The following is a 22,856-nucleotide window of genomic DNA, read 5'->3' as shown; positions in this document are numbered from 1 at the left end:
TATTAGAAAAAAGCGTGGCTGTTGAACATGAAAATGTAGGGAAGTCCTCTCCCAGATACCCAGGAGAATTTCCAGCAAGAAACGCCCATGATCCCAGTCTGTAAACTGGAACAAATTTCTGAGGTTCAAGTAAAGACGCAAATCAGTTACCTCACAAGTAGCAGGGTATGTAGCTGTAGCAGTGTCATATATACTTCCCAGACAGATCTGGCATGGGTGTTAAATTGATCTACTAGTTCGGATGAAGCAGAAGGGGCTGTCTGCAAGCAGTGAATATAGTTTATCTGCACGCATGTCCAGACTGTGTGGTGCCTATAGGCTTGGCCAGTGCCAGTTAGGCTTTGGAACTTTGTCAGTGTTAGGAAAGAAATGGGAAGCTCCAGCTTCTCCACACTTGCCCAGCACTTTTCAATGTGTGTGATGCTGTCTGAGATGCCTGCAGGATGGTACCCTACATTTGCTGTGCTTCTTCCATAATGGTTCTCTCTGTACAGTGTACTGTATGCTGAAATTTCCTTGAAGGGCAACACTTCCAGCAAAGAGCCAGCAGGGAGCCTAGCAGGCCTGGATAGAGCAGCAGATTACAGGTACAAGCCCTCATGAAAAGCTGCTTTATATTGATAAGAGGCACAGCAGAACCCTGCAAGCAGACTAACTTCTTAACCCCAGCAGCAGAGAGGAGGGTAGTGACTGTACTTTCCAGAGTGCTTGTCCCAAGAGCAGCTGTGTTGCGGGAGTTTCGTCAGCTGCAACAAGTGTTAATCTGTCCTCAGTGGAGGAAGATGTGTATGTCACCAGCATTTCATAGGTTTGTTCCTTTGTGCTTGTACACAAAATGGGGTCGGTTTTTGCTTACATACTTCTCTGCCCATTGGCTGGATTGTGTGAAGGGCCTAGAGAGTAAGCCAAGTGAGCAGTGGCTGAGAGAGCTGCCTTTGTGTAGCCTGAAGGAAAGGGGGCTCAGGAGGGACCTTCTGCAACTGCCTGAAAGGAGATTGTGGGTTGGCCTCTTCTTCCAGGCAGCTAGTGCTGACAGGATGAAAGGAAATGGGCTCAAGCTGGGCCAGGGGAGGTTCAGGTTGATGTCAGGAAGAACAGAAAGAATTGTCAAGTACTGAAACCAGGAACCATCCCTGGAGGTGTTCAAGAAACAACTGGACCTGGCATTTAGTGCTGTAGTTTAGTTGACGTGGTATTTGGTTGAAAACTGGACTCAGTGGTCTTGGAGGTCTTTTCCAGCCTTAGTGATTCTACAATCAGCACTACTCTACGGTACGAATAGTGAAAAACCATCTTTGAATCTGAGTCGTTCATTGCTGCCAGTATAAATTGTGCTCAAAATCACAGAGCATACCCTGTGTCTTCCCTTTTGTTCCTAGGTTGCCCTAAGAAGACAGCAAGCTCAGGAAGAGGAGCTGGGAATCAGCCACCCAGTGCCCCTGCCCAGCGTCCCTGAGACGTTTGTTAAGAAGAACAGTGGTGGCAATTCTTGCCTCTCGCTGGAAAGCAGCAGCCCAATGCACTCGACAAGTACAGCCATGACAGCAGCTAGTACACCACCAGGTAAGGTGCTGGGAGAGTGGTGCTCACGTCTGAGGGCCATGGCCAACACTGCTGGTGCTCACGGTTCACGCCTGTCCCTCTTTGCAGTGACAAGGTTACAGTACAGTACAACATTGTACTTTTGGTACAGCTAGTGGAAGGGAAGGATCCATTATCAGTCTTTAATATTTTATTTGGTTATTTTTACTTGAAAATCAAAATTTCTTTTACACAGACTGGTGCTGTAATAAAATTCGATAGGGTGTGTGATTGCAAGTAGAGAATTATAGGAAGCTTTTGTCCTTTTTCCCAAACATGTACTCCCGCTACAGTCGTAGTAAGGTGGGTTTTGGCTGCCTGTGTAGCTTTTTCAAAATTCAAGTTTTCAGAACCATAGAGAGGCCAAGTGCATAGGTTATGTTATTGACCCCAGCAGCAAAGATCTTCCAGCCTTACAAAACTCTGTGTGGTGGCACATTGGTTCTGTGTGGCATGCTGTGATGACCTATGAAAGAGTGATGTAGTCCTTCTCTTTTACTACAATTACTGTATTGCATTTAACACTTGTAAAACAAAACCCAAAAAACCCCCAACAACAAGAAACAGTATTTGTCTGTATATTCAGTGAAAGCATAGCTGAGCAAAGATGGGGCTTGAATATGCTAGGCAAGTGAAGACTCTAGGCAAAATGTTTTTTCCTATGCAAATTGCTTTTTCCACTTTCTAACTATGCCTGACAGATACAGTGATTGAACATACAGAAGAAAGAAGAAAGGAGCTGGTGTAATTGATTTCTTGCATATAGACAGAAAAAAAGCAAACAAATACACATAAAAGGAAAAGCAAGTTTCATTCATTTTTAATAATCTATGCATATGCCAGTAATACAGGTGAATATACTTGCCAGGTAGAAAGGTGATTCTGAAGTGGGCAGTGCTTTGCACTAGTTAATAAAAGGACAGTGCATGTGTGTGTCTGTCAAGTGACGCTGTTCTGTTTTGCAGGCCATTAAAAGTATGTCAGATGGATTTGTTGGATCTAGTGCAGACAGGCAGTTTCAGACCATTGTAGAGGAATTTTGTTGGGAAGCTTTTAAAAGAACTGCTTAATAAAGCAATAAATAGCTTTTTATTAGCTTTTTTTGTTTTCATTATGTTAGTGTCACCTTTGAATTGATGCAGTTACTCCTTTCATATTTGCATTACTGCATGCTTTGTCTATAGACGTAGAAAAAGCTGGCTACAGATTAAAGTAGTATATTCAGTGATATATAGAGATTGTGTATAACTCAGGAGAACAAGAAGATCCTTGCTTGTACAGGAAGGCCGAAGAATGTAATTGTTTTACTGTTGACAAAACTGGCTTAAGCTTTGATCTTAATGTTTTTAAAATGATAGTATTTAGTTTATTAATCCCATTTTAATAATTGCTAGTTAATTTAATTAAATTGTGGTCTTTTAATGGAAAGCATTGACCAAACAGGCTTAAGGCAATTCACATGCTTGAAAAAGTACTTGAAAACATAAAAATGCCTAATTTTAAAGTATTTTGAATTGTTTTACTGCTTTTAGTTAGAGCAGTCATCTTTCTTACAACGGAATTTCAGCAATTTAAATACATTGTTTCTCAAGCATTTTACTAAATAACTAACTGTTATTATTTGTGTCCCAATAAATAACTGTTTGTGAGTGACAACATTTGAAATACACAGCTTCATCTCCAGAAAAAAGTCAGGAATCAAGACAGCGTCAACCTTTGTTCACCAGAAATGGAAAAATCTGCAAATGAATAGGAAATCAGGTCCATAGTTTTGCTTTTGGGCACCTAAGTAGCAACAGACATTGTACTTAGTTCAGAGGTGACTACACTGTATAAATGAAGTTACGTCCTTAATGGTTTTGGTACATTCATCTGCTGAAAGCAGTGTAAGTACTCATGGGATTTGACTTTATACCAGTGACTGTGTGCTGGCTCTGAAGGTGGAGAAGGTGCTGTGCATTTATCCAGGTCTGTAGGGTAGCTTTGTCAGGAGCTTGAGTTCAGGCTTTGATGAGGAACATAGCCTAAATATCCCCATGTTTTTCTTTTTAGCATATATCGATCTTTTTTTCAGATGAAAAATTGCCTTGTGGCATAAGTTCTGGCTTTAGATGTTGGGTTGTTTCAGGACCAGGTACTTGATGGATTCTTGTATTGCTGTTTTATGATTTTATTACTACCCTAAACTGCAAGCAAAATGTGAGACCCCATTGGAGCAAGTGTCATTGTCTCAGGTGGGCAGGCTGAGGCGCTGATTTTTCAAGAACTTACCGTAATTATTAAAGGAAGCAGGGAAAGTGAAACCCTTCATGGCAAGGGGAGCCAGCAGTTAGTTCCCTGCAAGCCCCAGGGCAAGCAGTGGCTTCTGGGAGTACAGTGTGTCCTGTGTGATTCACATTAGATTGGGCAAGAGGTGATTTTGACAGCGGTAATTCTGTTCCTCCTCTAAGCTTTTTGGCTTATGAGAGCAGTTCTTCTTTTGGACTCCCATCACATGGAGCATTGTTTTCCAGCAGAGGAATGATGTGTGAAGAAGTCACACAAATCAGACATAGTGCCAGAAAAAGAGTCATTGCTTGCTGTATCCATTTTATTAGCAGATCAGAAATAGTATGATGCCTGGATACCAGAGGCAGTTTTTCAGATCCCATTGTGACATGCTGTTTTTGAAGAGGGGAAAAAATGAATTATCATGATCATAACATAGGTGTTCGAACATTAACCATGTCAGGCATGTTTAGTTTGGATGAACTGTATGCTCCCACTCAAAAGTAAACTGGGAATTTGCAGGGTAGTTGAAAGGGAGCAGACCATGGTCTCATGAATTTGTTGTTCCTGTGCATTTCCCCTTAAAAAGTTGGATTGCTGAAAGAAAAGGCCATTTAATTGTACAGAGCAGCAAAAGTCATTTTCCCAGGGCATTTGATGTAATTGTCCTCCCGTCTGTAGGATAGGTATATCTTGTTAGGATCTGCAACAGATCTGCAAAATATAGGAAAGATTATGGTGAAGCGTGTAGAATGTGCTTTTCAGACATTCTCATTTTATAACACCTCTGCTCTTCACTGGTTTGTGTCAATTTAGAGCTTCTGCCGTTTTGATATTTAGCAGTCATGGGGGTCAGAGAGGGGAGGCAGATGAGGTCACTAACTAAACACCATAGAGCTTACTGAAAAAAATAAAGCTGCTCATACTGAATGAAGGAGAATGCATTTCACCTTTGTTTCATTATATTTTATCCTTGCCACAGACTAAGGGTCGTGTTTGGCATTTGGCAATTGGAGTGGCTGCAAGATACACCACCAGATGACTGGAAGGTGCTGGAAAGCACCCCTTCTTTCTGCTGCTCTGCACTCTTGTTGGCCCAGTTTAGAAACTTCCAGTATAGATGGGACTACTCTGTGATGCAGAATGCCAGCTCCTGGTCCTATGCTCTGTGGGGTCATTTCCCTGTTGTATTTGCATTGTCAGTAGTGTTCAGGTGTCTTCCTATTATCACTGGTTGACAAACATAATTTTGAACAATTGTGAATAGTAAGCTTGTATTTGTTATTTCCCTTTGTTACATTTATTATGTTTGACAGAAACAAAATAGTATTCTTTTTTTTCTCTAAGTAGCTGCTGTCTTCAATTTGAAACTCTCTGACAAATAGAAGGGGTTTTATCTACTCATAAATACATACCATAGTGGGATCAGCAGTAATAGCATGCCTGATGTTTGATGGTACTGAGATCCCTTTGAACTTGCAGTGGCCTAGCTGTCTGCAAAAACCCTACCATGCCTTCTTTACTCTTCCTTTACTTTCTTGCTCACTGTATTGTGATTTCAAAAATTGGTGCCAGATCTTGCAGCTGTTGTGCAAGATGAGTTTAAAAAAAACCTAGTTGTTATAATGGAAAAATATCATAGCCGGGTTTAAAAAAGTGAGAAATTTTCTTTTAGAAAGAAAGCTCTTTTGCAGTATTTATAGTATAGTGTTATGTGCTGTAAATATTTCAGTTTCATTAAAGAAGCCTCATTTTAGTCAACTGATCATGTGGAAGCTTCTTTTTACTGTGAGAGTGCTTGAGGATTGAAACAGGTTATCCAGTGATGTTCTGGAGTCTCCATGTTTGGGGAGGCTCAGAGCTTGGCTGGATGGTGTATAAGCAACATGATCCAACTAGCAAGCTGGTTCTGCTTTGAATAGTTTGAGCCAGCTGGTCTCCAAAGATCCTTTCCGAACTAGACTGTTCTGTGAAGCTCTGAAATTTCTACTTGCTTGCCCTGACATTAAGTCAGCATACTTAAATTTGAAGTTCAGTCAGCCTCAATACTGATAAGCACTTGCAAGCCTGTGAAAGAAATCGTAACTCTTTTGACCTAGTAATACTCAATGGTGGATTTTTTTAAACAAATAGTTAGAATTGTGGGGATTGACAAATGGTGGAGGGGATTGTTAGTTCAGTTGGCAGCGGCCTCAGCAAGGCTGGCAGTAAGAAGGCAGCATTAGCTGCTTTGCCTGCCTGTGCCAGGGCTAACATAGTGGCTGCATGCCCTCAGAGATCTTGGTGGGTCTGCAGTGGTTATCTGCCCATCCTCCCGCTCTTCCCTTTTCCCTTGGTTTCCTCACTACTTTCTAAGGATGATTTTCTCCTGCTGCAGCCATGGCTGCTTCTTTACCAGTTTTGGTAAAGCAGCAGGACTGGCTGCCTCCTGGTCCTGCCAACCCCCTTCCATTGCTTCCTGGTGCTTTCCCCTGGCTTCTCCCACAGTCAACAAATCTCTCTTAAAAAGCGAGGAGTATAGTTAAACATGACCTGTCTTTTGTGGATTGTAACAGCAAACAAAGGAGTTTTGTGTCCTTCACCTGTGAATAACTAATCCATCATCATCATCATCATCATCATCATCTGGTTTTCTCCAGTTCATTGCAGTTAAGATGAGAGAAAAAGAATTACATTTGCGTGTGTCTCTTGTAAGACTTTGTGAACTTCTTAGCCTCTTTGGATTGACATGATTTCCACAGCACAAGTTAGATATTGTCTTGGGAAGTAGTTGCTGAAAGTGGCCTGCCTGTATAGTAGTTTGCTTAGTTACTAAATCTCTTTCAAGCTGGACTTCGTAAATATTACAGGAGCTTTGAACAATCTTCCCTTGATTTAGGATGAAATTTATCCTGAATAGGCTTTTCAAATCCTGGACTGATACAAGTATGCATTGAACAATGCCTTCCACAGTGGGGTGGCCATGGCTTTGTAATTTTCAATTCCTATCAAAATAACGTGTTTCGCTCAGAGTTATGTAAGAAGAAGTTGGTTGTGAAACAAGAAGGGGTGAGCATTTCAGCTTCTCTCAGCTTTGGGTTCACTGTACTTGCGAAAATGGTAGAGGAGTTCTGAGCATCTCATTATAAAAGGACATAGATAAATCTGAAAGGATAGAGGGAAGGGTGACAAAAATGATGTATTGCTTGTAGAAAAGGAGACTAAGGGTGGATATAAACAGTCTATAAATATTTGAGAGGTAATAATATGGAGGAGGGGGAGGGATTATTTACAGTGCTTGAGACAGCATAACAAGGAGCAACGGCTTGAAACTAAAAAAGGCAAAATTAAATTAGACACTAGACACTTTTTTTCCTAACGAGTAGTACAATTAGCAATGGAGTGACCTGCATAAGGACAAGGGGGTAAGTGAAGCGTAATCAGGAGAGGTGTTTAAGAGTGTGTTAGATTATGATCTTGGTGATTAATATGGGGGTAAACTCTGATCAATGTGCAGGTTGAAGTAGATGACGGAAATCTCCTACAGCTTTGTCATCTCTTATATGATTCATTGCCTCTAGCCATTCCTTGACTGTGTTAAATAAATCATAATGTTACAGGGTTCTGCATCCCTGATTAGATGTTTCCAATCAATTCTCCAATTCTCTTGCAAAGCTTGCAGTTTTCCTGCTCCTCTTTTCAAGCAGTATTCGTTACTGCAGCTTTGCATGCGCGCATGTGTGGTGGTGCCTCTGTTTTAACTGAGCTAACATTTGAAGTGCTGTACATATCCATTCAGTGAGGCACTGACTCCTGTCAAAAGGCTTGTATTTCTGTTGTATTGGTGAAACAAGGTAGAACTAGCAACAGTTCTCAAAGTGTCTGAATTAAGAAGTTTTTATTTTCCTTTCAGACTTTCAGTCCTGTGTGATGCTTCACTGGAAGTGTAAAAACAAATAGAATTATAAACATATTTGGAAAATCCTCACAGAAGATTGCTTTTCTTTTTCTGTGCAAGTGGTATTCTGAACGTTGCCTAGGACTGTCTTCACCAGAGGCAGGAGCTGGGGAGAGGTTTCAGCGTGTGCCAGGGAAGCAAGAGTGCCAGGGACCAGTCATGACCTACCCCTACTCCCTTACTTTGAGAGAGAAAGGCTGCTCAGCCCTGAGATGGAGGCAAAGCACAGGAAGCTCAGCAGTTACTTCTATCCCTTCACATTTCGGAAGAGATTTTTTCCCCTGAAGGATTTTCAAACCTTTTTGGTTTTTAGGTTTGGTTTTTTTTCTCATTTTCAAAAATACTTCACCATAGAGCTTTCTGTGTTTTCAGCATCTTGCTGTCCTAGTTTTTTCACACCTCATGACAATTAAAGACATATATCTATGGTTAGGGCAAGATAGCTGCTGAGCAGTGTTTGCTGTGTACTGGACAGATTTTGCCGTGTACAGTGTCCTAGCACCAGATTTTCTTCCCACCTAAGGTAACAGGGCTGGTCAGCACATCTTGTTGTTCTTTTTGCCTTGGAAGCTCTTCCTCTGTAACACTGGCATTTGCATATGTGCATTCAGATTTAGAGAGTTATCTGTGCTAGATTGTGCTTTCCATTTGTTATTATGAACACTGAGATAAGGAATGGAGCAGAAGCAGAAAATGTACTAGGAATTTCTAAGAATTTACTATCCATGGGCACATTACTCGCTATCTGCAGCTAAACTCTTGTTCCTTTCTGTGTCCTTGAAACAGTTACTATATCTTCTCTGAATGTGTGGGGTTCTTTGTTTTAAAGAAAAGATATAAGTGAGGAGTGAAGGAGTACTGCACGCTTCCCTAACTGAGCACTGATTTGACTTCTTGCTTCTCCTTTTGTTTCACATGCTTTCTTGTACCTTGAAGACTGCATTCATTTGCTTAATTTATCAAATAACTTCCTATTTCAGCCTGTTCAATTATTTTCCATTTACAGTAGATTTGTCACTTAATAACATGAGAAGCATAATGCAGTTTTGAAGGTTTCTTTTGTAGGAATGCTTTTTCATATGCTTCTTCTCATTCCTCTGTTTTATTGAAGTTTACTAAACTTTCTTCTGAATTTGAGTACCTGCTAGTATTGTCAGGATTGTGAACAGCTCCTTTACTTAAATAACAGTGTTCATGCACGTCTGTCCTATGTTTCCTTGAAGAGCTTGCAGTTAGTTAAATACTGAGTCTGACTTCCTTTGCAGTGAGATTGGATGTCTGATGTTTTGTTTTTTAATTCCTGTCTCCAGTCTTTATTTGTACTGTTTTATTGCATACAGGATAAGCCACTATTTGGTTATTTGGATGTCTGTAGTAATGAACACAACTGCACCTCAGCGGATGGTAAGCCGCTGTACTTCCTGTCACTGTGCATTTCTGTCAGTTATGCATGAACACCATTCATTAGTGATCAGTTTGCATTTGCATTGAAGCCAATTTTGTGAGTGCAAACGTTGCTGCACCCATGTAACACTGGCAGTTGTGCACAAAAGTTACACACATCTGTGTGATTCTTGTTCTCTTGGTCAGGACTGCTGGATGTCTGCAGTGTCATTTCACTACTCCCACTTTCAGTTTTTGCATCACATATTAGATAGAGTTAAAAAGCCCTCCTATTATTTCCAGTTGGTCTGTTGTAGAAACTTTTGGGTTTCTGTCATGATAATAGCTTATAACCAAGCATGGGCTCCAGCTAATTCCAACCATCGTCCTACTCCCTTTATTATTTTTAGTGTGAGGCATAGTGATTTTAACCTAGTCATATTTCCTCCAAGGTCTCCTATCTCAGACACTTGTGAAGCTTTCCCTCCCTTCTAATGTTTTCTTTGATCTCTCATTAATGACTTAAATCCCTTTAGATTTAATCCACACCGAGTTTCTTTCTCCTTCTCTGAATTTGCTTCTTTGCCCCTGCAGGTGTCTGGGCTGTTTTCCATCATTGTCCATAAATCTGTTTTTCTTCCCTAACTTCCTAAAATTTTTAATTTCTTCCTCTGTTTTTTTTTTTTTTTAATTGTGGCTTTACTTTTTTCTCCATTGCTCATTTCAGTAGCATGTTGGATTTGGTAGCATGAACACAAAGACTTAACTGTTTGTAAATTTTCTTCTCAAATCGGATATCTCAGGGTGAATAATAACCTGTGTACATAGATATGCACACGCAGTAATCATACTCCCAGCTCTTATACTGAGGATTGAAATGGTCCTTGTTTCTCATGCCCTTAATTTTCTGAAGCACTGATTTTATTGGTCCTGATCCCACTAGCTGTCACACATGCTAATAACTTCAGATGTGTAAATAATGCTGGTGTTTCAGTTCAGTGTGGACAAACATATGCTGGAGCATTAAAATAATGCCTACCACCTTCACGGAGTCGAAGCCATATTCAAAGATTTTGAATGTGTTTTCTTTACCAAAGCCATTCATATTTTTTTCCACTTGAGATTTGAATATGATCACTATAGCTGTGTTATAATGACCAAAAGTGCTAGAAAAGAAAGACAAGCATTACCCCTCAGCTCACGTAAAAAGATCGATTACTGCGCTATAGTGAGTGACAGAGACACTGAAAGTTGAATTTGCTGCCATAGATATCTTATTGAAGGCCCAGAGCTTAAATTAATTGTGGAAATAAAATATTATTTTCCGTAGGTTTTATTTCTACTGCTGTATTAGGAGGATCGTTAAGTTGCATGCTAAATGTTTGCAGCAGATCATTTTTATTAAGTGTACACTAAATGTGAACAAAATGTTCCTTCTCCAGTTCTTCTGAAATCAGGCATATTTCAGCTTCTGTTAGCTGCATCTGGACTGGGGCTCTCTGTGGGACTGAGAAATTTACTATGCCAGGCCTGCAGTCTTCTGGATGAAATTGCTTTCTCCTTGTTGTTTTGGTTTTTTTTCCTTTGCACAAATCACTTTTTCTTTTAAAAAATACAAATTTGTGTGAAAATTAAAATTAACCAAAAATCTTGAAATTGAAGGGGTTTTTGAATTGTGTTGGAAGCACACAATTTCACCCGTTATGGAATAACAACTGTACAATGGAAGATGGGAATAAACGCTCAGTAATTTTTTTCTGGTCCTTGCTTTACAAAAAGATATGTAGTATTATACCTGTATATGGAGATCGTGACATTCCAGTTCCAACAGGAACTGAAATCAGCAGGACTGGATGACTCATATGCAATTTTAGGAAGAAAAAAGAAAAAAACTCAACAGCTTGGCTGAGGATATGGGAAGTCTCCCTTCCTGTAAATACTCCAGAACTGCCTGGACACAGTGCTGTACAATGTCTTGTAGGATGACCCTGCTTGAGCAGGGTGGGTGGGCCAGATGACCACCTGCCATCCCTTTCAACTCTTGATTTCCAGTAGGTCTTTTAACACTGAAGAAGTTCCTAAATCTTGAAAGAAAGATGATGTCATGCCAGTGTTTCAAGAAAGTGGATGTGGTAGGGTACATGGCTGCAAATCAGTTAGCTTGACATCACTTTTTTGAAAATAGTGGAACAATCCACAGCAAAATAAAATATGCAAGAAGGGGAGAAATGCAGCTGTCGAATGATGTTCACATAGCATGAATTAACAGAAGTTTATGGGTAAAAATTCTGTCAAGTTGGTAATCTTATATTATTACAAAATTGTTTGGTGAAGTACCATACTTCAAGGCATGCAAATCCTGCAAGGCATTTGATTTTTGTATCCCCTGACATCTTGATTAGGAACCTGAGCTGACAGAAAATCGGTACTCTATGTATTACCTGGTTTTAAGGAAAATGATCCTATTAGTTTGTGGGTCTGAGTGGGGAATTTTAACACAGTAGTGTTTCTGGAGGCATCTCACAGGGACGTGCTCTTTGCTGTAATCATCCCATTGGTATCTTGGAAAGAAATCTGGCAGTATGACAGGTTGTGCTGGGACGTGATGGAAAGGCACCTGTACTGGCAAGCCCTGCAGAAGACAAAAGTGCACTGCAGGGAGGCCTGGTTAGATGATGGTCACACAAAAGCAAAAACTGTTTTAACCCATACAAGAAGTGAAAAATTAAGAAGTCCATCCCAAACAAACACTTGCTGCGCAGCTGGTGATCCTGGGGGATACTGTGCTGAATGTTAGTGGTTCCTGGTGAAAGAGGATGAACTGGCACAGTCCTTCTAGGCAGTTATGTGGTTTGGGAAGCTGGTGGGGTGGTCATGGAACTAATGCTAGTGGGACTCCTGCCCTGGGAGCATGGTACATGCCCCAGAAAGTGGGCTCAAAATGAATATTGGAAGGAAGGGCGTCACTGAACCAAAACCAGTGTAAGGTCGGGAGAGGGGACAAGGGAAGTAGATCTGTTTCCCTGTTCATACTGTTCCCTAGGTTTCTCTTTGTAGGTAGTGGTGGGGATGTAGCAATTGTCTGGACCCACACACCTGGACTTTTAAGTTGGAAGAGCTCAGGCAGGAGACAAATTATTAAAAGACCAGAGAACAGTACTGGAGTGAAAGTCAGTTTATTTTACACTTTGGTGATCTCCTTAGCTAACCTTTATTTGATCTCCCGTATGATTGTTCTGATTGCTTATGCCTTTGCCAGACTATGCCAGCTCCAGTTAGTTTTCTGTGTTATTTCACAGAAATAACACAGTGAGTTTGGTGTGGTGAACAGCAGCAGCAAAATCTTGTGAATTCACTGCAAGGCTCAAGAAGGCCTATAGGAAATAACCTTAGTTCTGAGGTCTCCCAACTTTCCCTGAAATGTGTTGTCCCCTTTGCATAACGTTTATCCTAGAGTGTTTCTTTCTGGCAAGTTTTGTTCTTGTTAAAATCTGTTGTCCCACTTAGAACTGGTTTAGCCCTTCAGAAGTAGAACTAGGTAAATGTCATTTTGCTCAAATACCACTCTGGAGTTATTCCTAGAGGGGAGCAAACAATAATACTGATTCCTTCCAGGTGAAATTGAATTCTTCCAGTCGAGTATCCCTTGAGAAGCATGCCTTGTACCCACAGACATTGCTGCCATTATGCTAGCTCCTCACTGGTAATGCCGGCTGAACTCAACAGTCCAGCAGCCGCACCTAGCAAGGAATTTTTCATAACACCCATACAGCCCTAGTTTTCAGACCCACTGCAGCACAGCTGCAATGACTGGTTGTTTTGTCTTGCTCTGGTGGGAGGAGGTGAAAAGCAAATGGTAGGAGTTGGCAGGTGATAAGGCATAGCTGCGATAAAGAGGTGGAATAGATTGGTCTTTGTGCACTTCAGTTTCAGGGAAGAGGCCAGAGGCCTACAAGAAGCTCAGAATTGTTACACCATACACTTTGGGGTTTATTTGTTTGTTTGTTTGTTTGTTTGTTTTAAATGTGTATTCCTGCTTTGAGAAGAATTATGTGTATTTCTAGTTTGGGTTGGAGAGGTACTGTGGTGTTAGTAAGGTGTTTTGGCTATTCCTAACCTGGACACATAGCTGCTGTTAGCCCTCATGTCTGATATGGCTGGTACTTGATATTTTTCTGTCTCCAGCAGGTGTTAGAGCACAACTCCATACCCAGGGCTGTCTGGGAAGGTAATCTGAACAGAAAGGAAGAAGAACCACCAGATTTCATGTTTGAGCTCAACACAGCCATAACAATTGCCGTAACATTGGCAGTTGTTGGAGGGAGGAAGAGACACAGTTTTCTGAAAAGCTTTCTGTTCAAAATATTTGGAAATGCTGCATATCTAGCTTCCAGTAGGAGAATGAGAGCAAAAGAGCCTGCACATCTCAGAAATCAGGCTCCAGGACAGGGGTACGAGCACCATCTTCTCTTCTGCTCTGTGGACCCTGCTTGTTGCTTGTGTTTGCTGGCTCATCTTGCTTGCAGAGTGGTTTCCACCTCCCCACTGCCTGAGAGGCAGCACAGAGTGAAGGGCCAGAGATCTGAAAACTGCAGAGAAACGCAGAGAAGGTTTTATCTTCACAGCAGTGGCTTGAGTAGCTACCTCTTAGCATTTGAATTCAGGGTTACTTTAAGGAATCCAGGGTCTCCAGTTTCAGTCTCCTTTTAAAGGGAGAAGGCTTTCACTGACAGATTTGAAAGGCATGATTCTGCATACCTTGTGCTACAGCAATTCATAGTGTTCACTTTTAGTCCAAACTTAATACCTGATCTGTGATGTTTCCTTCTATTTGTCATGATAGAAAAGTACCTCAGATTTTCTGATTCCTGGGAAGTTTGTTTATTTAACAATGCAGTTCAAAAGCACCAAAACCTCTTTTTTGTACTACAGTTTCCTAAGTCATGATTTCATCAATATGTCGTTGCAGTTAGGGATGTGAGTTGAGAGTTTCATGCATACAAGCACCTAAACAAGAGGTTTTAAGATAAAGCACTCTAGAGAGTATTGATAAGTAGGGAACTAAGGGGAAAACAAAAGTTAGGATAACAAGACATTGTCTCTCCTGTTTTCTTGAGTGCCCTGCTTCTCTGTCACCTTCAGTTCTAGTGCCCTTAGGAAGAAGAGGGGCGTAGTACATGCACTTGCAGTGCAGTGAAGCTCTTAGCCAAAGCAGGTAGTGCTGGGATGTTGATCACTGCCTGGTCCTTTCCTGGGAGCTTTGAGAGTAATGAAGACAAAATCCTACTTATTGCACATTCACGTCCGTATACATAAAGGACAATCCCTGTGACTGTCATACTGGACCAAATTTGTCTGTCAAGAACCTATACTGCATTAACCAAAGCTGTGAATGGGGGGTGGTGTGTATTCTGCATAGTGAAGGAGCAGTAAATGGACGTTGTGTGAAAGAGCAGGCATCAGGAGGTTACAAAACTGGGAAAACAAGTGAAGTAGACTCTGTGGAGAAAGAGGAGAAAGAAAAAAGGTGGCACTGGAGAAGAGAGCAGCTGTGGGGTTGTCTTCAGAGTTTGATATTCTGGTTTAGCTGCTTGTTGCTGTCATGCTTCTTAAATTCCCATTGAGAGACTCCAGCCTATTCCTGTTCCCTTCCTTCTGTTACTGGAGGGGTTTCCTTTCCTTTTCTTACTTGATCTAAAGCAGGGAGTGAGAATGGGGAAGGTGTTCATGTGTAATATTTTGTATGGTATCACTATGCAAGGTACAAATAATAAATCACACAGTACATGCTTCGACAATTTACTGCCGGCTTTTGTATATGCTGTGACAAGTGCTCAAAAGGTCAAAAAAGCTTCCTTAACAAATTTGATAAGATAATGCAGTGAGCTGTAACATCATGAAGTCCTGGGGGCCATAGACCAGAATAGAAGAAATAATTATGCATGGTAATGGGTAATTACAGATAATGGCCTTTTTTGGGGGTGGCAGAAAATTACACAACCCCACAGCCTTGCCTGAAATGAACATTGTCTAGCACATTAACTTTATATCAAGTTAAAAGTTCAGTGCTGGAACCAAAGATAATCCACAACTTCTAATAGGGAGAGAGTAGAAATACTCCTCTCAAAGACGAGCACGCATGTAGGTTTTGTTCTCTGGGAGACAGTGTTTCTCAGCAGAAAGTAATAGTGCCAGCTTTCTTTGACATCTGAAATAGCTCTGTCATGATTGTTTGGTGGGAGAAACACATTGTACCAGAGTTTCTGATTATGATGTTAGGGAGTGATTTCACACTGGCCTTGTTCAAGGCTACTGTCCAACCTCAAAGCCAGATACGAATTGAACTAAACTAATGCATTGCAAGACTTAATATTGCTAAACCAGCTAATAGGAGTGTGTCAATGCTATATGTACTGAGCAGAGAGAAATTGTCAGATACAAGGTTCTTTTGAGGTATGAAGTCAGGTGTTTTCTGACTGAATAATTTTTTGTTTTAATGGTGTAGCTGTCCCTGTGTTTTAATGGTGTAGCTGTCCCTGTGCAGAAGCTGGGTTGCCGGAAGTATTAAAACTGGTGAAAACTGTCACTCTAAATTGAAAACTGCAGGAAATGTAAACTTAGCAGTGGTTGAGCTTACTTACTGGGCAGTGCTTACCTGCTTGTTGAGTCACTGTGTTACTTGAGTAGTCACAGTTCTGTATTTTCAACAGCAAAGCTGTCTATGTGCAGAGTCTCTGTAGGCAAAGAAAAAAACCAAAACTGTGAACCATTGGTTTATGTAAGAACACATGCCAGTAGATGGGGGCAGTGAAATTCTGAATTCAGAATAATTGCCACAATGCATATACCCGTCCCTTTTCTGGAATGCTCAATCATTTGGAGACTAATCCAGTCTAATGCCACATGACTAAATTCAGCCATGCTACGGCATGCTCCCAGACATGGAAATGTGGCTCTGCTATCCTGATTTATAAAACAGTTACTGGTGTGCATCTATCACAAGTAAGATGACTAATAATCTTCCCCAGATTTCTGTGTGGTTCAGTAACCATTCCCAGTAGGCACTTTGGTGCTACCACCCTGTTTTACATGCTAAGAAAGTCTAATAGTATGGACTTTATGTCATTTGAGCTCATATCAGAAGCTTACCCACACATACTTAAATTACCGTTGCCAGCACATAATAAGATGTAAAACTGGCCCTTAACAGTACCAGTAGGAATAGAAAATACTCCATGCTTTTATGCAGCTTTCAAATTTCAGTATTTTTACTTTTCAGTATATAACATTAAAAACACATTTGCATCTGTGAGAAGGAGATGGTGATGGAAATTCCTGTAAATTACCTGGCCTTTCTCCTTTCTTCTCCCAAATGATCTATATACTGGCTTTTGCGTTGATTTTGCCATGCATATCCGTAATTTGTGTAAATCACCATAGCTTTATTGAAGTAAATGGTCTGAGACTGGTTTACATTACCAAAGGACTGGACCAGTGTTTTTCACTGTGCTCTGCTAAGCAAAGGCAGGAGCCCATCATAGGTTACTGAATGTAAAAGATGTATATGTGTAACTGACCCGTAGTACTCAACTTCTTTAAAAGAAAATACCAGCCACCCTGAAATGAATTAGTGGTTAACTACTATTAATATGCCATAGAGTCAGAGAGTCGTCTACAACACTGAAAGATCAATACCAGTATTTATTGTGCATCATATTGATCTTCTATGAAAGAGTGGGCCATATTTCACACTGTGTACATAGTGCAAAAAAAGTAGCATCGGTTCCCTACGGGACTTTAGTAAAGACACAGAAAAGAACTTAAGAGATCCAAAGGCACAGCTGCATGAAGAGGTACTGTTGTCTTTGCTGTAAAAGTGTTGCTCAGGGATGAAGAGCCTGTGGTGGCCCTACTTAATAGACTTGGCATTCCAAAATCTGAGTGAGAATTTAAACTGCTTTATTTTTTTGTTACTGTTACTCTGTTTTCTGTACCTCCTTGTACAGGCTCAGCCCCATTTTTGATCATGTTGTATTTGCAACTTCCAGAATATTAAATTTGTGTGTAATAGCAAGGGAAAGACCCAGGTGCCCTTCCTACTTTTTCCATCTAGGGAGTGAAGACAGCCAAGTCATAAGCCCAGCTCCTGCAACAGATCTCAAGTTTTTAAGTGCAGGTGGAGGGACAGAGTGGAAGCTTGACAGTGCAGTAGGGGTTACCTTATTGAGAGCTTAATTCCTCTCAAAAATTTCACCCTTATATGCAGGTGTTTTAATGCTGCAAGCTCTAAGGCAGAGGAGGACCCTCTTCTTGCCAGGAGAGCTGTTCAGCTGTGTTGAATTTGGAAGAAAGAAAGAAATCAGCTGAAAGCTGCTTCCTTAGCCTTGGTGTTCTCTACTTGCTGGCAGAAAACAGTCACAGTGACAGGCTGACAACCTCTCTTGAGGAGAACACTTTGTTGGGTGGCTGGAGGCATGGCTGTAGGAAGGTTCAGCCAGTAGGTAGGAATCTACCCTTAGAGGTGTGGGCCAAGGACCAAGCAGAGGAACCCCAGCTAGATAGTTACAGATGTTGATTCTTACAGATGTGTCCTTTCCACATTTAGAAGCATGGTGTCTTGTGGGATTTAGGGAAAACTAACTCTTCTGGTGGTATTTCCTGTGATGTCACAGGAGTCCTAGTTCTTCAAGGAGCTGGATGTGGCTTTCCCTTCACTTGAACTTTTGCCTTTCCCTTTGCTCATATTTTTTGTTGTTAATCTCCTGGGGCACATCTCTGTGGTGTGGCCCTGCAGCTCAGAATGGTTGTGTGCTGGAGATGTGCTGGGATTTCATAACTCTGTGTTTATAAGAGAAAAATGCCCCAGGCTGCTGATGCTTGGGGATTTATGCGTATGGGTGCCTGAGTGGCTGAATGAGCCATCTCTGCAGACCAGCTTTGGAGATAGCAGCTGATAGTAGTGTAAAGACTTGGAGCATGGAGTAGTGTAAAGACTTGGACGGCCGAAGAAAGCAGAGAACACTTCTGGTGGGTTTTAACAGCCCTGAACTCTGAACCACTGCTGGGTGTTCTGCAGCTACGTAAAAGAAAATGTGGAACAAGTCAAACCTTTTGTGCTGCTGGTGCCAAATGATGGTAGCCGAAACCACAGATAGAAGATAAAAAGAGAAAAGAAGGATCAAAAAGCTTTTTTTTTTCCTCCTCCTTAATGCAGCGGAATACTGCCACTGCTGCTCTTGAGGAGGGAGCTGTAGCACAGCTCCCTGTAACAGCCACTGGAATGTCACAGAAGCGTCAGGAATATCAGGAATGGTTGTGTGATTTGGTGGATAGCTATGGGTAGGTTTCTGTTCTAGCCTAGCTCATCTTGTCCCATGTTAGGAAGTGTACTGCATAAGAGCTTTCCACAAGTTGCAACAAAAGCTGTTACTTTCTCCCCTTCTCTTCCTTTGAACTGCTGGCACCCACAGTGACTGATTTCTCCTGTGCATTAGAGAATCAGAATCACAGAACCATTTAGATTGGAAAAGACTTATTAAGATCATTGAGTCCATCACCACCTTGTCAACTTGACTATAGCACCTAGTGTCACATCCAGTCATTCCTTGATACCCTCCAGGAATGTTGATTCTACCCTCTCCCTAGGCAGCCCATACCAGTGCTTAACAACCCTTTCTGTGAAGTTCTTTCTGAAGTCCAACCTAAACCTTCATTGGCACAGCTTGAGTCTGTCTCCTGTGATTCTGCCACTTTGCACCTGGGAAAATAGTCCAGACCCCACCTGGGTACAACCTACTTTCAGGCGGTTGTGGAGAGCAATAAGGAAGCCTTCTTTACTCCATCCTAAACAACCCCAGTCACTCCTCCTAGGACAGGTGTTCCAGAACCTTCCCACTCCATTGCCCATCTCTGGACATGCTGCAGTACCTCAATGTCTTTATTGGAGTGAGGGGCCCAGCTGAATACAGTACTCAAGGTGTGGCCTCACCAGCACTGAGTACAGGGGGACAATCCCTGCCCTGCTCCTGCTGGCCACACCATTGCTGGCACAGGCCAGGATGCCATTGGCCTTCTTGGCCACCTGGGCACTGCTGGCTCACGCTCAGCTGCTGTCACCAGCACCCACAGGGCCTTTTCCTGTGGCAGCTTTGCAGCCACTCTGCCCCAGCCTGTGGCACTGCCTGGGGTTGCTGTGACCCAAGGGCAGGGCCCAGCACTGGGCCTTGTTGAGCCTCACACCACTGGGCTCGGCCCATGCTCCAGCCTGTCCAGATCCCTCTGCAGAGCCTTCCTGCCCTCCAGCAGATCAGCACTCCTGCCTGACTTAGTGTTGTCTGTGGACTGACTGAGGATAATCTTGATCCCCCTCATCCAGATCATGCAGGTGTAAAAAGATAACATCTTCCTGGTGCTAGTATTTTTAATGGGGAGTAGTAGCCCTTCTGATGATGCATTGTAAATTGAAAGACACTGCAGAGATTTTAGAAGAAATCACACATTTGTGCAATAATATAGCCTTGTGAGAAGTTCAGCAGGTGACTGCCTTGCCTGTCTCTGTCATGTGAAATCTGTATCCCAGCAAGGAATGTGTTGGAGGATTTTGCTTTTGGCTTCTATTTTGCAACATTTGAAGCAGAGCAACTGGAATGCAACTTTATTTGAGAAGTAAATTTAGGGAGGGGAGTCAAACTTGTGCTGTGTCTGTGATCTAAGTTCTGATTTTATCAGATGCAGACAAAAGGATCTAAGAGTCTTGCCTAAAAGCAGGATAATAATTTTAAAAATAACAAAAATGAAAGCACAGAAACTCTGAAAAGTCTTCTGTGCCATTGCAGGCACTTCTGTTTTGTGTGCAAAATTGAGAAATACTTCACATAAACAAGGCCAGCTGACATGGTTCTGCAGAAAAATCAGGTGCGGGAAGCATAAAACAGTCTTTGCTAATAAACAGTTCATTGATGTCAACAGAATGGCAGCAAGAACTGGATGGGGACACTGTGTAATTTAGTGACCTGGAAGGAGATGATCCATGATTGCAGAAAGCTTTCATTATAGCTGAAGAAGTAAAACAAGATTGCATTGTAAATAGCAAAAATAGGTAAAACTGATTATTTGATCTAATACGCAGCTAATGCACAGGACTGTAGATGTTGTTACCATGACTCTGAGGGGCTGGTATGCCACTATATTCCTTCCACAGGTAAGTAACCAAGATACAGGTACACCAAGAGAAAGATCCAGAACAAGCTAGACCTGCCTGAAATGTCTTCTCTTAGGGCTGTTATTTCCTATGTGCCTGTTGCCCATGCTGCTTCGTGTCCATACCAATAGCTCTTGGGAGCTCATCCATATGTTTTAAACCACATTGTTTTCTCCTCTACAAAACAATTGGGCAACATCATGGGGAGAAGAGGAGCTCCTTACAGAGAACTGGTACAAGGCAGGGTCACAGACATGCAAACTAGAGCCAGAAATACAGATATGGAGAGATCTGGATGTTTGATTTTTTTCCCCCCCCCCCGGTAAATGTATATATAAGATTGTGGTAGTTTTTTGTTGTGTCTGGCTTGGCAGTGTAACTGATGGCATGTAGGAGAGAGAGCTTGGGTGTGCAATAGTACCAACAAGCACCTTCTGTTTTTCATGCTTGCAAATACTGCAGGGCCCTGGTTGACAGTAGAGTGGGGAGATCATGGCCTCTCATTGTCTGAGAAGCATCCCCATCTTAGGGAATGACAGGGAGGCAGACCTTGCCTGTGGGGAGCACAGCCAGCTAACCCCTGATCTGGAGGCAGTCCAGAGTGGATGCAGCAAGTCACAAGCAGTACCTTTCTCCTCATCCTCTTTTGCTAGTGGTGTGGGATCTTGTTTTGCTTGGTGATTTTCTAGATACAGGAGCTAAATTTGGGATTGAATGCTTGGCAAGGGTTGAGGACTGTACTGCTCACAGGTAGTGTGTGGGTTTCTGGGACACCTTGGCTGTTCCTGTGGTATTTTGCCCACTCCAGCTTCTCTTGCCTTGTGGCTGTTTGCCCCTCGAAGAGGCATGTTCAGAAGGTGTCCTCTCACCTTCTGGACGCTGGCTGGGAGGAGTCATTCTGTAGCTAGATCCTTTCTGCTTCTAGAGAGTTACAAGAGACTTGGCACACTGTTACAGATTAAAAAGTAGTAGGGGACTGCAGACTTAGGCGATGTAAATCATTGTCCCCATCAGTTGATACTGACTGAGGATTCAGAGCATTGCTTAAACCTGCAGTTGGTTTTGTCTGCTGTTTTGCAGACTGTGGTGTGTGTAGGTGGCAGTCTTGGACTGTGAGTAGTTCTTGGTCCACTTGAGTTTCCACCGAACACTCAGCCATGTTTAACTTTCAGCTCCTACTTCTTATTTACCACTCTCTGTCCAGCCTTTGGGAGGAGTAGTGGCTCATTAGAAGGTGGAAGATAATGGTCTTTTTTTTCTTTTCCAGAGGGACGGATGCTCATTCAGGACATCCCTTCCATCCCCAGCAGAGGGCACTTGGAGAGCACATCTGAGTTGGTTGTGGACTCCGCCTACTACAGCAGTTTTTACCAGCCATCTCTGTATCCTTGTTATAACAACCTGTACAACTACTCCCAGTACCAGATGGCAGTGGCCAGTGAGCCTTCCTCCAGTGAGACAGGGGGCACAATTGTAGGGTCGGCCATGAAGAACAGCCTTCGAAGTCTCCCAGCAACATACATGCCGACCCAGTCAGGAAAACAGTGGCAGGTATGATCTCCTCTTTGCTGGTTTCGTGGCAGCGCAAAACCAGAATCATATTCCAGGGTGGCATTAGGACCCATTTTGAGAAAGTTAGACAAAATGTGTGGTTGCAATGCAGCATAACAAAAGTAATTACATAGTTGGACAGTGATAATGGTATGGATAAATTGCCACGAGTGCAAAGGGCACTAACTTGATTTTATCTTCTGTATTATATGACAGTAGATTACTAATTGTTTTCCAGAAAAAAGAGTCCAATATAACATCCGGAGAGCCTAAGGTGTAATTTCTGGGAGGCTTTGCTCTTCAGAAGCATGGGTTTTTTCCATGTTTCACATCCAATGCACCAAGGTGACCCAGGAGACCATGCTGTTGTGCAGCAGTTTGGTTGCAGTCAGTTGAATGTGACGTGGCATATTGCTAGTTGTGTGTTCTGGTAATTGGTAACTCCAGAGCTCATGATTTTTACTCATGTAGTTCAGGTTACAGGCAGTACCTGAGAGTTTCAAACCAGAGCTCTATGTGCTTTGTTAGGATATAAAGCAAATCAAGCCCTCGCACTCTAGGACATGATAATTGTAGCATCCAACTCAGTCAGAAACTGGAAAATGGGAAAATCTGCCAATATGGGGGATTCTTGGCAAAGTGGAAACATTTCAGTAACTCAGGGACTATTTGATTTTGGACTGCAGAGATGCTTTTCCTGTTTGAGACTGAACTGGTACGGCTGTACCCTCTGAGTCTGCATATGCCTGTGTCCCTTGTGTAAGGACAGGAGAGGGCAGACCTCTTCTGTAGAGCATCAGGACAGGGCAGGCTGCTTCTGCAAAGGCTGTGTTGTGAAACCACTCAACAGTGAAATGTCCACCAAAACCTCCTTGTGTAAGTGAACAGATAGGTCATCCTGTTTGCTGACAGACAGTTTCTCTAGCCAGGTTTCTC

At 42.2% G+C, this 22,856-nt stretch overlaps 1 protein-coding gene across 1 annotated transcript in view; it reads left to right on the top strand.

Moving 5' to 3' along the window:
* DMRT1 (doublesex and mab-3 related transcription factor 1) overlaps positions 1-22,856 on the top strand; it is a 57,798-nt gene that overhangs the window by 1,902 nt on the left and 33,040 nt on the right. The window contains exons 2-3 of the mRNA XM_058823950.1: positions 1,380-1,563; positions 21,637-21,920. Of these exons, the coding sequence (XP_058679933.1) occupies positions 1,380-1,563; positions 21,637-21,920 (468 nt within the window). The remainder of the gene's footprint in view (positions 1-1,379; positions 1,564-21,636; positions 21,921-22,856) is intronic.

Source organism: Ammospiza caudacuta, chromosome Z (assembly GCF_027887145.1).
Source record: "Ammospiza caudacuta isolate bAmmCau1 chromosome Z, bAmmCau1.pri, whole genome shotgun sequence".
In the NCBI taxonomy this organism is placed as follows: Eukaryota; Metazoa; Chordata; class Aves; order Passeriformes; family Passerellidae; genus Ammospiza; species Ammospiza caudacuta.
The sequence above is the reverse complement of the archived record's forward strand: the minus strand, read 5'-3'. Positions and strand labels throughout refer to the sequence as shown.